General features: G+C 37.3%; 1 protein-coding gene across 3 annotated transcripts; it reads right to left on the reverse strand.

Moving 5' to 3' along the window:
* Positions 1-554: 554 nt before the first annotated feature.
* LOC126798186 (uncharacterized) lies at positions 555-11,774 on the reverse strand. 3 transcript variants are annotated; one of them, XM_050525066.1, is made up of 18 exons: positions 11,698-11,774; positions 11,485-11,635; positions 10,508-10,747; positions 9,168-9,314; positions 8,576-8,654; positions 8,013-8,196; positions 7,496-7,561; positions 6,964-7,203; positions 6,243-6,449; positions 5,833-6,136; positions 4,566-4,725; positions 4,182-4,290; positions 3,452-3,587; positions 3,273-3,328; positions 2,905-3,204; positions 2,688-2,810; positions 1,101-1,784; positions 555-940 (listed from the first exon to the last, which is right to left on the reverse strand). In XM_050525066.1, the coding sequence occupies exons 2-18, from the start codon at positions 11,615-11,617 to the stop codon at positions 770-772; spliced, it is 3,339 nt and encodes a 1,112-aa protein (XP_050381023.1). In that variant the 5' UTR covers positions 11,618-11,635; positions 11,698-11,774; the 3' UTR covers positions 555-769. The 3 variants fall into 3 exon arrangements, with proteins under 3 accessions (XP_050381023.1, XP_050381024.1, XP_050381025.1); XM_050525067.1 differs by lacking the exon at positions 10,508-10,747 and having other exon boundaries at positions 11,485-11,768; XM_050525068.1 differs by lacking the exons at positions 10,508-10,747; positions 11,698-11,774 and having other exon boundaries at positions 9,168-9,297; positions 11,485-11,625.
* Between the last annotated feature and the right edge of the window lie 4,156 nt (positions 11,775-15,930).

A 15,930-nucleotide genomic window follows, 5' to 3' on the forward strand; every position in this document is an offset into this window, starting at 1 on the left:
CAACCATATAGACCATTAGTTAGCGAATAGTACACAACTCCTAGATCAAATTTGTTGCCCAACTCTAAACGTACAGAAGTCGAAGATTTTTGTTTTGAGTTTCCGGAGTGGGAACTGTACATACTTGCTATCCTGAAACGAAGACTAGCGCGCTGCATACCTAATATGGTAGCAAACATCAAGAATTCAAGATCCGGAAAAGACTAAAAACACAGACCTCTACAATGTGCATACATAACGTCACACCTCCCGCAGCGCCATGCACCATACGAACTCTCTACTCACTTATCCCACACATTCTCATCTCAAATCCCTGAGAAACACTTGATCGACCGTTATCAGCATTTAGTTACCATATATATATATAAATTTTACCATTAAGTTACCAATAAGCCAAACATCATGTGTTTATATTATACAAAGCTTCAAATAACATCAAATCCAAAAAACTCACAAAAGGCTTCAAGAATTCAAAACCTTCCACATGCATTTAGTAAAGCCTATAAAATCAAAAAGGCGAAACGAAACTTAGGGTTGCGAACGGCCATGGAATCCGCAGAGGGGAGAGAAACTGCTTATTTATGGTCAATAAAAATAGTTGCTATGTTTATTAAGGAGAAATTGCTGTCTATTGCAATGATAAATGAAAGTTTAGTACAATGATCATTTCGTCTAATTAAAATAAGCAAACATATACTGAAAGGTTTACAACATATTTCATAGCAACATGGTTCAATATGTATAAAATCCCCTAAAGCCCTTGAAATAACTATAGTTGAAGTTGAGATTTGTAGATATTATGGCCCGAGGTTGCAGGGGTTATTGGAGAGAGCCTAATCGAGAATGAACTTGGAACAGCAGGAACCAGATACTTGTCATGGACACATGGAGACCAACTATCATCCCCAGCCAGCCCCATGTGCTTGTGATCAAGATGAACCTGAAACACCATAAAGTGATTATCTCATGAACCTAGAGAGAGATTCCATCAAAGAAACAAGTCGAATACTAGTGTATGGCTAGACTCAAACTTCATACTAATGAGTAACGAATGTAGTAAAAGGAAAAATACCGGTACTGAGATGAATAGAAAAAAGTACCTCTATGTCATCTCCTCTGATAAGATCTTCATTGTGAGTTGCTCGATCCAGCTCAGCTGTGGTGTAGAAACTTGCATTCATTTGCATGGGCGGCGAGCTGCCATATATTGAAGCATAGATTCCCAAACCATCCTTGTTTTGAAATGTCACCCATCTAACGTCTGCCCTACCTGAACATTCCCCAGGAACTATATAAGGGACATGCAGGTCACTCACTTTCTGCTCATAGACTCCAACATGAGCAGCTGCTTTTCTGTCTGGATAACATTCAAATGGTCCCCTTCCGTACCATTTAACCTGCTCCATTGCCTTGTCCAAGTGGAACTCAACTCCCACACGTGGCAGCGGCGGAAGATTCGAATTTGGTCTTACATTGCATTCAATAACAACATCCCCTGAACTGTAGATCGTGTAAATCACATCAATTTCAATCAAGGCATTTGTGTCTTTCATTCCAGAACCTTCCCCACTGTTTGGAATACCCAGAAAGACAACAGCTACTTTCACTAGATTGTCAGTCATATTCTCCACAGAACAGCTCTTGGTAATGTAATGGAGGTTATCAATATGAGCAGCTTGCCACCTGGACGTATAGCTACTGGCACCTCCGCCTTTGTCATTATCTGTGGGTGCTCGCCAGAAGCATGGAAATATGCCTTTTGTCATCAAAGGAACTCCTTCAACCTACATTTATTACAATTTTCTTTTTAGAATGTAGGAAGAAGACCCATTATGCCAATAAAAACTCAGACGTAAATCACAGGACAGTAGTACTCCTCAAACATCATTAGTAAAACAAGTTGAGCCCAATCCATCCAAACACAAAATAGAACAAATATCCAGGCAACCAAAATCATAAAACATTGATAGCAGCTTCAGACTCCAGCTTAGGTGCCCCATAATTCAGCATAACAAAGACTCCTGTCAGGTCCAGATTGTTACGGTGAATAACTGGCTCAAAGAAGTGTCTATAATAGTTGAAATAATCAATGTAAGAATAATATCTTTGAAACTATGAGAATAAGATTGGAGGAGAACAGCGACAGGCCATCAGAGATTTTATCCATGGGTCGACGCAAATCTCTGACTCCCTCAACAGGGTCCCATCACTCTTGGCATGTAAACTTTCCAAGTCAGTATGACCAAGTGCTAAAGAGATTACAGAGTCCCATCCCTCAACAGGGTCTTCTCTTGCTCAAATTACTCAACCTAAACCTATATGCTGTGGACAAGATAAATTTGTTCAAATAACCAAGAGGTCCATCTTTCCCTCACCCAGTATTTCCAATAGAAGATTCTCAATCCTTTCTGCCACTTAAATATACATCAAAATAATGAGATAATAGATCAGAAGCCCAGATGAGATTAATAGCCTCCCACCCCGAGAAAAAGAAAAAACAAGAAGATCAAAAGAATATAATAAGAAATTAAAGAAAAATGCTTTTTAAATCCAAATGACACTGATAGCATGAAAAATAAACATCAGTCTATAATAGCTATCAAACTATTATGGAAGATTCTAAGCATGCTATCAAGTATCAACTATCATAAAAATAATATTAAAATCGAACAATGGTGGATAAATACCTTCCAGCTTTCCACTGTTCCCATTTTAACATTCAGTTTTATCTCCCAGGCATCCTGTTGGCCGACTTTAAGTGTATCTCCGAGAACCTCCCCAATGAATGTAGCATCCTTAGTCTTGATGACCTGGAAATCAAGGCCAATGAAAGAGGTTATTACATTACAACTAATACAAACTACAAACTATGTGGTCAGGTAGGCACTAAGCAAGAGCAAGTACATGAGGAACAAATTCTCTTTTCGCAGGCAACTGGACTTGTGTGGATGAGATGACATGACCAGCTTCAACCCAGCATGTGGAATGCAAAAGCTTAGCACTAATTGTTAAGAAAAACTCATCTTCCGATGATGAAGCCCATAAAGTATGCCATGGAGCTGACTGCAACTCAATATCGAAAGTCTTCTGAGGTTCAATCAAAGGAAGGGATAAATAACCAGATCCAAGTTCACATCCATCTCCATGAGCAGCCCAGCAGAATTCCAATGCTTTTGTTGTTTCATAAAAGTGAGTATTTGATATCTGCAAAGAGGAATTCAGTTGCTGCCCAGTAACAAACATATGCATAAAACTTGGTATGTGAGAAGTACCTTTAGTGTTCCTTCACTAAATGAAATCTTGATTGGCTGGTACACATACTTCACTTCTGAAAACAATAATTAACATCGTAATTAAAGTGAAAGATCAACAAATGTGCTAGTATTTTCTGTACTTTGTTACATTCCAAGGAAACTGGTAATTGTATAAATGTTACATATCATCAACTTACCATGCATTGCAGGATGCGGAGTTCGATCGGGCCACACAAGACCATTCAAACAGAAGTTCAAATCATTTGGAACATCACCAAAGTCACCCCCATATGCCCAGTGTTTAGTACCATCCGCACTATCTTTCAATAAGCCCTATAAAAAAGAAAGAAAATTTTACTACCCCCTGAAAATTTTGCTTCTGAACATCTAAAACAGTGGGTTTTAGTATGTGTATCTTCACAAACAACTTATCATGAAAAGCAAGCAGATCAAAAACTATGAAATAACTTAGCATCAAACTTCAATAATGTACTCACATCAACTGAGATGGGTTAACAGCATTTTTTAACCCTGTTCAGGACAAGAAGTTATTAAGCATCAGTTTTTTAAGTTCTGCACTCATCTTAGTCAGATGCCCAGGACTAAGATTTGAGAGTATCTTTCGTACACGGCGTGCATCTTCAAATAAAGAGTGAATTTCCAGGATTAGATGACTTTAAATAAAAACTCGGTGGTCCCTGCATATAAACTATTTTCAATGGCTAATATTGTGTCGTGTACTTGCACGCCAAGCATAGAAGAATTTCCGCCAAGATTTAGGCCAAATCAAAATTTTCAGCATGTGCTCTATGTGTGTGCTTTTATTGACTGTGATCCAGAACCAGAGACATATCAAACTGGATTCTCATTTGCTAAATTTCAACGGACATAGAGAAAAGTAAGCCAAGAATACTAACGATACTTAACCTGATCAACCCAATCCCATATAAAGCCTCCCTGGAGACCGAATGTGCCATCAATTGCTTCCCAATACTCATGTATATTCCCATTGCTATTACCCATTGCATGCGAATACCTGCCATTGTGTCAAAATCCTTAATTAAAGACATTTACATCTTTGCATAACTTTACATCACAAAGAAACAAGTCAAAATAACATTAATTCCTGGCACATATACCTACTAAAATAAGAGTTCTTGATCATATCCTATCTAAAACACTAAAACATTATGCAGACCATAACATTTGAATGGATAACAGAGAGCTTCAAATTCTATCAGCTCGATACTTTTGTGAATAACAGTAACCATACGAACTTTACCAAATCAACAATTACATCAAATTACTTACTCGCACAGTATTAAAGGACGTGTTTCATTAGGATCTTTCGCGATCTTCACAATGTCCCAAACACGCATATACATAGGGCATACAATATCTGTAGACGGGGTTCTGGATCCTCCCCCTTCATAATGTAACAGCCGTGAAGAATCCTTTCCACGAACCCAACCTAAAGCAAGTGATCAAAGATCTATTTCAATACATGATAGGAAAAGATTTGAATCAAAGATACATTGAAAGCAGCTTAATCAGTCACACCTCACACCCTCAAATTTTTATTGTTCAGATCCAAAATATTTAAAAATGACAAAGATGCGGGAGGTAAAAAAACAAAAGTCGACAAAAGTTCATGGAATAGGTGATCTAAACTGGCGACCCAACTATGCTTATGTTAATCCAACAATTGAGAAATTTCAAAGAATGGTGCTTCTAAAGTCAAAACGTTTGTGATCAAGCAGTGCTTGATGCCAGATATTACTGAATTAGACTACACAAAAGGATAACGCTACAATTTACATAAAATTCTGATTTGGTGACCAACTATAGTGTTAATAATGATCAATTTAAAAAGTTGGTGTGAATTCTTCTTTCATTGAGCGAATATAATTTTCTTTGTGATGTCAATGCCCAAATGATTCCAGTTCTGACCTCCACATCATTCAAAAGAAAAGACTTATTATCAAAATAATTTTAAAAAACTATAACCATTTTCTTTGGATACTTCACTGTTGTGGCAATGTGATCTCTCAGTTCACATCAAGTTGACCTTAAATGCACTCATTACCCTAACTCCACAAAGCCATATTTATATTTCCGACTCAGAAAAGTTCACCCCTTTACCACCTTGTTTACCACAACTAACCAGTCCCATGATTTTTGAAGATTTGTCAATGTCCTGACATTATAGCAAATAGTTTTTTTGTTTATCAACCCAAAGTTTAATCTTAATACAACCTTAATTTTTTAATCAATAACTTGATACAAACTTAATTGAATCCATTTTTATCAAATGAAATCAGTTGAAACAGAGAAAACCTACTTTAGGAAACCTTCTAAAAGCCCAACTACTCTAGAAGCTTTCAAGCACTGAAAGTAGTTAATATTCTCATAAAGAAACAAGGCCATATTAAAATTTGAAATGGTAGTTCCATGCAAACCTAAAGTGTCCATATGATTACGAATGAACTGTACAGACCATAAGGATTAATAAAGGTTTTTTTTTTCAAAGCCTAACCAACACTACAATATGAACAATATGACTAGAGAAATTAGTTACCAGCTAAAGCAGAATGATTAGGTCCATATCCAGACTCATTTCCCAACGACCAAGAAATAATGCACGCATGATTTTTGTCCCTCTCAACCATGCCTATCACACGGTCTAACATTGCAGTTGCCCAACTGGGCTCCAACGTCGGATGCTTAACATGTCCAGAATAATCAAAACCATGGGCTTCAATATTGGCTTCATCTATCATGTACATTCCAAACATGTCGCAGAGCTCATACCATCGAGGATGTTGGGGATAATGGCTGTTTCTTACAGCATTGATATTGAATTGCTTCATTAAAACCAAATCCTGTATGAAAAATATTAACTCAGTAAATATAATATGTACTTAAGTCACAATCAACTGGCATGCATAGAATGGAAAAGAGGGAGCTAAGGTGCTAAGTAGGTGTCACCTTAACCATGCACGATTCAATGTTTGTCTTCCCCAGACGTGGATGATGTTCATGCCTGTTCACACCCCTTATTATTATCGGATGCCCATTAACAAGCAGCTGCTTATGGGCTTTTGATACTTGTCGTATGCCTACCAGGCACGATTCACAGTCCACAATGTTTCCAGATTTATCTTTCAAAGTCACAACAAGAGTGTACAGGTTCGGCTGTGGATGGGTGTAAACAACCAGACAAATAATTAGGATGCAATATCTAATTAAGTACTAACATAACATAGTGTAAAAAATATCCGGAGAAACTTTATTACAGTGAACTAACAGACATAGCAAGTCCACTATATATGAGCGATACATCAATGACAGCAGTCCCAAACCCAGGAAACTGAGAAGGAGCTTTCATTCAAAGAGAAAACCAGAAACAAGAACAGTCGTTGAAAAGGTCACAGCTCCAAGAAACAAAACTAAAAAGACTACAACAGGACTATCCTACAAATAGACAAAAACCTACAGAAAAGTAAAATAATATACAATAAACTCGACGACAGCAGCCTGAGTGTCTAGAAAAACAGGAGAGAGGAGACTTTTAATGAAACAGACAGAAGCCCACAGGGTTGACAAGAACCCAGCTTTCCCCCAAAGGTCCTCCACCTTCACTCCATATCTCTTTACTCCAGAACAAAACAGGAAGATAGAAATGATAACAATAGAATGAGATTTTCACCTGCTCTGCAGACCAAAGCCTTGGCACTTCCAGTCTCCCTACTAGCGAGTAATCATGAAATCCTAGAGTTGTGCTGGGTGAGGGGCCAAGCTTTAGATTAGCAACATTTGATGAGAGCAGATCAGCAGATCCACCACTGCTGTACCAGCTCCCACTGTCAAATAAAGCAGCTTCTATAGTGAAATTATCGAGAAAATTGTCTTTAGATGTTTCTCGGGAGTTATCTATTTTCACTTCAACCTGAACAAAAGTACATAAAATTACAAGTTAGATCTTGGATAGGTCAACGATTATGGCATCATGATATAAGGGCAGACTCCAATAGCATGAGTAATGAATCAGGGACCAATAAGCCCTATATCAACAACAGAACCATTTCATGTTTTTTTTTTGGAATAGGAAACAAGACTTCATCGCACCAAAGCCGATGGCTTACACTAACTGCTACAGAAACTGCGTGCAATCTAAATAAAAAGATTATATCACCGAGAAGTTGAAAATAAAATGATCCTTCACAGTAATAAATTCTTGCCTGTAGGTCTGCATAAGAGAAATCCTCAGCCAGATTTGATTTGAAGAAATAGTCTGTGATATAGACCTGCACATAAATTATTTAGAAGATTTATGTCATTAATTGGTCCAATAAAGTCAGAAAAAAACTGTCATCTGATGTATCTGATAACTATATAAAGATATATGCTTGATCAAAATCAAATATGAATGAGCAAATTGAACTCGGTTAAACTTCCATTTTCACATCTTTTATTACATTGTCCAGTTTATTTGCCTGCCACATGTCTATTTTGCAGAATGTGCGAAGGAGGTTGGTGAAGCAAAATATCATACATGTGTATATTTACACATAAAGAGATGGAATGATCTTTTCATTTGCATATATAACTAGCACATGAATTCTCAGTACATAGATATATGTCCGCAGTCTTCAGCTATATACTAACTCCCACACTGGCCGCTGCGTAAAGTTAAATATAAGTTTACGACTAATAGAAAACAAGAGATTTACAAGCAAGAAAGAACAGATCTAAAACCTGTGGTTTGGAAAGAAGAAGCACATCACGATGAATGCCAGATAACCACCAATGATCTTGATCTTCAAGGTAAGAGCCATCACTCCATCTCAATACTTGAACGGCTAGTACATTTTTCTTGTCCGAACCACAAGGATAGCAATAATCAGTGATTTCGAATTCTGCCGGAAGTCGACTGTCCTGACTGACCTACCACAAGAGTAAATATATTTGTTAATGCATGTAACAGGGGGTTCTTACCAAACTACGCATCCCTTGTACGAGGAAAGAAATCTTCACAGAGATGTAGCGGTACTTAAAGATAGAATGGTGTGATCCCTAAGACTGATATTCTGATACGAACAATTTTACTTTTTTTCAAATTTGGAACAATAACAAAGTTAACATCTCAATTTTGTAATTCACGACTCATTCTGTTTCACTGGCTGAAGAAGAATCAAAGAATCAAAATCTAATATTTAGTACAGAGGAAAATCTCTGCACATAAGTAATCAGTATGAAACAATTAATGCATTAATATTAAAATAAATAAATAAAAAGGGCCTTCAACAAATATCTGTTACCTATATCCCACAGGGACTCCATTTATCCATGCACAAAAGGCAGAATCAACAGCTTCAAAGTGCAACAAAATTCTACGACCTGCCAAAAGGTAATAACTGTCATATAAAGATAGCTGCTTAAGACAATAGGAAGCACACAGAAACATCAATAATCAGGAAACTATATCAGATTACTGTAAGCTAATGATCACGTAAACCATATAATCAGGGGTGTCTCTCACCTTTCGGAAAAGGGGTGTCTCTCAAAGGAGAGCCATAGATTTATATGTATAAAACTATTCCCCAGAATGTAAACCAGTAAATATTTAAAGATATCCAGCAAATAACATAGGATTCACATCCTACAAATGTTTTTTGTACATTGTCACAGTTAAAAAGAATTTGGTTATAGTTTACATTATTATAAAAGTTTGAAATAAAGCTTATTAGGATGTGTGCAAGATATAACCAGAAAGAGTATCTGTAGTATACTGGTAAGAAAAATTCCAGCATCACCAAATGGTAATCAACTATGATAACCATCATACCCTTCAGTTCTGTGTATAATATAGTGCTAGCATAAAATAGTAATCAGCTATGATAACCATCATACCCTTCCATTCTTCAGGGATGACAAATTCGGTCCTGTAGCAGCCCGTAGGGTTGTCCACAGGAACAAAAGGTGGATCAAGTGGAAAAGGATACACAACATTTGTATATATAGGCCGATCGAATCCGTGCATCTGCCAATTTGAAGGAACTGTTCCATAAGAGAATAAAATAATGAGCGTTGTTGCAGGATAAAAGGTGCATAATATCAATTTGATTTTTCCAAATCCTTATAAAGATTTAGAAATATCATATCTAATAAGTAACATATATAGCTCATAAACTTGTTCATCAACAGCATTATTTAAGTTAAAATAACACTATATAATGAGCTAAAATTACAATTAATTTAACTCAAAATTGTAGAGAAAGAGACATGGAGGTCATAGGACCTGCACTTGTGTAACCATTTTAACAATTAAATATGCTTCACATGTGAAACCACTTAGAGATAGTTTGTATGCATGTCATACTTTGAGGACTCACTCATACCACTTCTTAATATGGCATGCATACAACTATCTTAAAGTGGTATAATGAGTCCTCAAAATAGTAAAGATTAGTCCTTAAAGTGGTAACATGAATAATAAATTATCTAAGTTAGTACATGAGTTCTCAAATGGTAAAATGAGTCTTTAATGTGGCAAAACGAGTCCTCAAAGTGGACAAAATAGTTGATGTATGAGAAATGTTTTCATGCCAAAGAATTACCCTTAATTGACACCTGCAGTTTATACCATACTGAAAAGTGAAGAAATGTTTTCATACTATCTGAAAAGTGAAGAACTGCCATATTACTTTATGATTGTGGTCAAAGCTGTCTGGGAAGATTGAAGCATTTTGGATTATCAACTCATCCAAATTCCTCAATTTCCCAAGGATGTTCCTCAGTCTACTCATTTCTAGAAACGCAAAGATAGCTAAAACCTTACAGGGTACAAAGAAAAAAAAACATGAGGATCATAGAGATTGGGAGTGGAAGAGCGTTAGGATCAGGTTGGTTTTGAACTGCTCCGTAGGCATTGGCTAGTCCTGAGTTAGGGACTATTCCCTTCTATTAGTTGGTTAGTCTCAACTTTTTTCATACTACTTGCTTCAACTTAAACAAGAATGGCACAACAATAAAAAATAAAGATGCAAAGGCAAGCAGTGCAGGGGAAGCAAATCATACGATAATGCCATATTTCTTTGGGATCACGTATATATGGCTTACCCAAAAGAGCTACACACTGTTGGGAGGTAATATATATATATATATATATATAACTATTATTCTTACTTTTACCCACACATATGTATCAGGCTTTACACGACATTAAACGTGAAAGATAAATATATGCTTACCTTGCAAAGTTTCCCACCCAGAATCCTGAAACGCAGTGTGGTAAAAATTCAAAGGAACATTTCCAGGAGTTGAAGCCAAGTAGAATTTCCAATAACCAGACAAAGACTCCACAAAAGGCAAGTCCTTGATCCAAAGAGCTGCACTCTTAAGAGCTTCAGGAACAGCATCATCATTCCATGGTGCAGAGTTGGATAGCATAAAATTTACTTTGTTGCGTTCATACCAGTATTTAAGAGATCCTAATAAAAACATATAGAAAAAAATATGTAATCCGTATGTATCTAACGTAAGTAAGATGCCAGGACAATTAATAAATGAATGATATAGTAAGAGTGCTAGAAAGATGTTCAAGCAACAGAACCCAGCCAACACATTCACAATAATACCAGAGATTAAGCAGTGCCTATAAACAGCAGTAACTAAAGATCATAATACAGACCCATACAACTGTGCATCTACCATACTATGAAAATAAGGTGGCCAGCTCTATGAAAATCCTGCACATAGAAATCAACTCTATGCAACTCTACGAACGTTTCTAGTTCATGGGTCGTCTGATCGTGACCCAAGAATACAGTGACCGCCTCAGAGTGATACCTCTAAACAAATAGTTGCCAATGGAGCTCTTCCTAGTCATTTTATATGGCTTAATCAAGCCTACAACTCATTAGACTGTATATCAATAGAACATAAGGCCAACTATTGGGAATATGCAACCTTTTTCCTCTCTTTTTGTTGCATATGAGACTGCAACCATAAAGATTTGTTATTGCTTAAAACCCCTAAATGGCATGCATTCATTTCCAATCATGTTATTGGTATACTAAAGACTGCTGAGCACACAAATATATTGTGAACTAAATAAAGTTTAAAACTTTAAACCAAGTTCACATCTTTATATATGATTGTGAATCAAAGAAGATGAACAGGGTATGAATTGGTGGTTAGAATAGTGAAAAGGGTGATGGGGTCTGACCTTCGATTGATTCATGGCAGCGTAAAGGGACATGCGCATCTCTCTTGTTCCACTTGATGAAAGATTGATCCTCCCACACATGATGTCCGGTCTCCAATGGAGAAACCAGTTGACCCATCATAGATGAAGCCATGCCTTTATATCTATCTACCTAAAGCGATGCAAACATCAAACTCGATCAATCGAGAGAGAGAGAGAGAGAGAGAGAGCTACTTGGACTTCAACTGGTGTTTTCCGCAGAAAAGTGGATTGGAGTATATCCTCCAACAAATTCGTTTGATATCCAAAACATCGTCTCATACTATAGTATTCTATATAGAGTTCTCATTCTTAGTTAGTAAAGAACTAAAAGAAAAAATGTCATCATGGTACCTAATTATTATGGCAAAGTGAATGTAGTACCTTAATTGTGAATTGTACTAATATAGTACCCAAACTTATAATTTGCTGTTAACGAAGGATCTGGGCTCAATTTCTGTTATGATTCTGTTATCTCGGTCATGTGTCCCGCACGTGACCACAAAAAAAATTCATCGGTACACAAACTCTTGTATCAAAATCAATGTAGTACCTGAGTTATACCAATGTAGTACATAAACTAGTTTTTCTTTATCAACAAGGAGTCTAAAGCCAATTTCTATCGCAGTTCCATCTTTTGGGTCACGTGTCGTAACTTCTTGTCTTTTCTTCATTTCTTCTCATTCTCCTTCTCATTCACTCTCACTCCTTCCACACTTTATTTCAAAGCTCAGATTTCGAAGCAAAGCAACACTACGGGTTGTGTTTCTTCCAATCTCTTCAACCACGACGACGACTTCTCCCAACTCGGCAGCTCCGCCTTGAGCCACCACATCATCTCCCTCACCTCCTCCAACTATGACCTTCTCTCCCTCCACCTATGACATTCGAGGCGTGTAATGAGGTGCGGTCAGCGGTCGAGAATCTCAAAGTGAAGGTCCATGAGCATGATGTGTTGATGGATCAGAGGTTCCAAGTAGAGGTGGAGGAGCTCGAAGATGGTGTTGTGGTGAAAGAGGAGGCGGTGGGGATGAGAGGAGGTGGAGCTCCTCAATGTCGCACCGTGGTGATGAGGTGTCCAAAGTGTAATGAGAATGGGTTGGTGCTTTGCCCAATTTGTAGGTTGTTTCTGAATTCTAGATACTTACTGTGATAACCCAAATTTTGTTATTCCTTTCTTATAATTTCATGGATATTAATGAAATGATATTTTGGTTATATCCGTATTCTAGTCTTTTAAATAGCCTTCATTCAAAGTAGAAATCAGTTCGAGAACCATTAAGTCGTTTTACGATTTAATTCATTCGACTCAATAAATTGACTTTTAATCTGTCGCTCGTTTCAGGAAACTTCTTTCATGAAAGTTGTAGAGCTCGTCAAAACGAGATCGTAGAAATTCAGCACGTAATTTTCAGAAGTTGGAGGAGCGAGAATTTAATTATGGAAGTTTGTTGTTCGGAGGGGTAAAATGGGAGAGGATTTGAAAATATCTTTTCACACATATCTTCTCCCTGTCCCTCCACTGAACTCACCTATTCCTTCTACTTCTTCTCCATCAACTCTTTTCTTCAAACTCCAACTGACCCCCATTTCTTCTTCATTTCCAGAAAAATCTCTCCACCTCCAATCTCATCTTTTCAGCCAACAAAGCTGACCACTGGGTACCTTGAACTGTGTTGATTTTCACCTTCCTTCTGGTTGAAGAAGCAAGCTGCTCCAACACTTGAGCTAGGAGCTGCTACCCAAGCAGTTCTAGCAGTGAATGACATAGTGACTGCAAGCTATTGTGCCATCGACAGAGGTGGGCTAGGAGTCTTTCCTACCTGGTCATTTTAGCTGCACAAGTTACAGTGAGGAGCTCAGTGGCTTTGCTGTGCCACAACTACAATTTCGGCAAGGGAGGTTACATAAGCTTTTCTGGTAGTCCCCTTGCCTTTTTTGACGATTCTAGCTGGTAAGCATACCCTCCTTTCTCTCAAATTTGTATTTGAAAGTTAAGGACAATGAGTTGTTTGTTAAAGCCAGTTTGTGAGTGTAAGTTTTGTGGTTTTGGGTGTGTGTTTTGAGGCTGACAACAGGGCTGTTGTGTTGTGGTAGAGGAAAGTTGAGTTAGTTGTTATCGTTGGTGATGTTTTGGTGGTTTTGAGAGTAAGGGGTTGTGTGTTAGGACAGTTGAGGGAGAGGGAGGCTGAGAGCTGTGATAGAAGTGTGAAGTTGTTCTTTTGTGTTTTAAAGAGTGGTTATGTCCCAGGGGCTGTTTTGGTAGAGTTAATTTTGTTGGAGTATAGGCTTAAAGTTTTTAAGTCATGTTTTAAAGTTTTTAGGACATGCACAATCCGGCCCAGCTTTCACGGACTCTTCTCCACCTCGACGCGCCTTAATGTGATTTGTCTTTGTTTCTATGGAGGAAGAAAGAAAAACATTTGATGCAATTATTGGAAGCTGTGGTGGATTAGAGTTTGGTTTGTCAAGCATTTCTAACCCAAAACAGTATTTGTTTTGGGTGATTGGTGTAGTGATTTAGTGGGTTAGGATCTTGTTGCTGTTTTGGGACAGTTGAGAGAAAGAGATAGACCGAGAGAGTAGTGTTAGGGAAGTAAGGGAGTAGTATGAGTTTTTAAGGGTCTTGGAAGTGGTGTAGAGAGAGAGTGAAAGCACCAAACGTTTGGTTTGGGTGGCCTTAGTAGTTTTGAGGTTTTGTTGAGTTGATTAGCATTTTGAACTCAATTGTTACTAAGTGAGATTTGTGTCACTTAGGTACTTGGAGTTCATTGAAGCGCATAAGTAAACCTCACGTTTGGTCTAGTTATCCCACTTACTTTTTGTATCTTCTTACTTGTTGTGAGATTAAAATTTAAATGTGTATATATTTGGTGATTCATATATGTATATCTAAATGGTAATAGGATATGCATGTATTTATCACTAAGTGTATAAAGCTATTATGTTTGTGAAATATATAGTGTATTTTTAGCTGGTTTATATTAAATTGTGGAGGATGGGACCGAGGGGGAATAAAATGTACCTCTCGGTAAATTGGAGATTTTTGGATGAAATATTTGTATAATCGAAGTGCTTATATAGTGTTTGGCTGGAGGGGAAGAAAATGTACATTCTGGCATATATGGTGATTATTTGTGTGTTGTTGACCGGAAGGGAATAAAATGTACCTTCCGGTATTATTGATGTTATTGTTGTGGAGTAGAGTGGGTGAGTTGTCAAAACAGTTGTTGCCAAAAGGGCGATAATGTGTTATTTTAATTGTTACGCCAAAGTGGCGATAGGCAGTGTCGGAACCATACCTTGGCCGGGTTTGGAGAAGATTAATCTAGAGCTCTAGTTTGTGTCTGTAATGCATGGGAGCAAAGTGATGACCGACTCATGAATGACTCCATTATTGTGGTGTGTCATTTGTGATGACGCTAGCGTTATTGTGGTGTGAGCGTGAGTGGTGTGTTAATGTTGTGGTGATGACAATGACTGAGTGTGTTAATGATAATGTTGTGGTTGTTATTGTGAGAATGTGGTGATTATGATATTATCTGAGAAGTTGTCATAGATGCATGTTTGTTGATTATTTCTTTTCGTTTATTCATACCAACTGTGAAGCTGACCGGGTTGTGTTTACAATCCCGGTGTACCAATCAATGGTGTAGGGGGTAGTGCTGCAGGTACTTCTTAGTAGCTATGACATGAGGGGTGCACTGCATGACAACTGAGAGTTGTTTTTGATTCAGTTTCCCTTTTTAGTTATGGTGAGGTTTTTATGAGAGATGACAAACTGTACATCTTTACATCGTGTAATTATTTTTATGTATTACAGTTTGTAAACCGAGTTGTTGTTAAACTTGGTTGGGATATTCAGCTACTGTAATGTAATTTCATTTTATTGAAGTTATTTTAGAGTGTTAGCATCCTTAAATTCGATTTTTATTATTTTGAATTTAGGGATGTTACACTGACTATAAGAGTTTCTTATTTAGAGTCTTATATCCCAAATAAGGTTATTTAGGTAAATACCATTTTTATTTTGACCCATAAGACGAAGCCGTGACGTAAAATAGTTTTTTACCATTCATTGATAGCGAAAAACGAGTTTGGGTACTACATTAGTACAACTTAAAATTAAGGTACTACATTGATTTTGTCACAAGAATTTAGGTACCATTGTTGAATTTTTTTTATGGTCACGTGTCCCACACGTAACCGAAATAACGGAATCGTAATAGAAATTGGGCTTAGACCCTTTGTTGATATTGAATTACAAGTTTGGGTATTATATTGGTACAACTCAGAATTAAGGTACTACATTGACATTGCCACAATAGTTGGGGTACCGAGGGTGAAAACATTTCAAACTGAAATGACCATATTACTCTCGAGGCTTTGACACGTGTTTGTTACACCCGTGGTCAAATAGTCACACCC

Source organism: Argentina anserina, chromosome 6 (genome assembly GCF_933775445.1).
Source record: "Argentina anserina chromosome 6, drPotAnse1.1, whole genome shotgun sequence".
Lineage (NCBI taxonomy): Eukaryota > Viridiplantae > Streptophyta > Magnoliopsida > Rosales > Rosaceae > Argentina > Argentina anserina.

Coding starts and splice junctions, on each gene's coding strand:
- LOC126798186 (XM_050525066.1), bottom strand. CDS start 11,617: ATGGCTTCATCTATGATGGGTCAACTGGTTTCTCCATTGGAGACCGGA. Junction 10,748..11,484: donor CTGCCATGAATCAATCGAAG/GTCAGACCCCAT, acceptor TGTTTTTATTAG/GATCTCTTAAATACTGGTAT. Junction 3,205..3,272: donor TTAGTGAAGGAACACTAAAG/GTACTTCTCACA, acceptor TCCTCTTTGCAG/ATATCAAATACTCACTTTTA.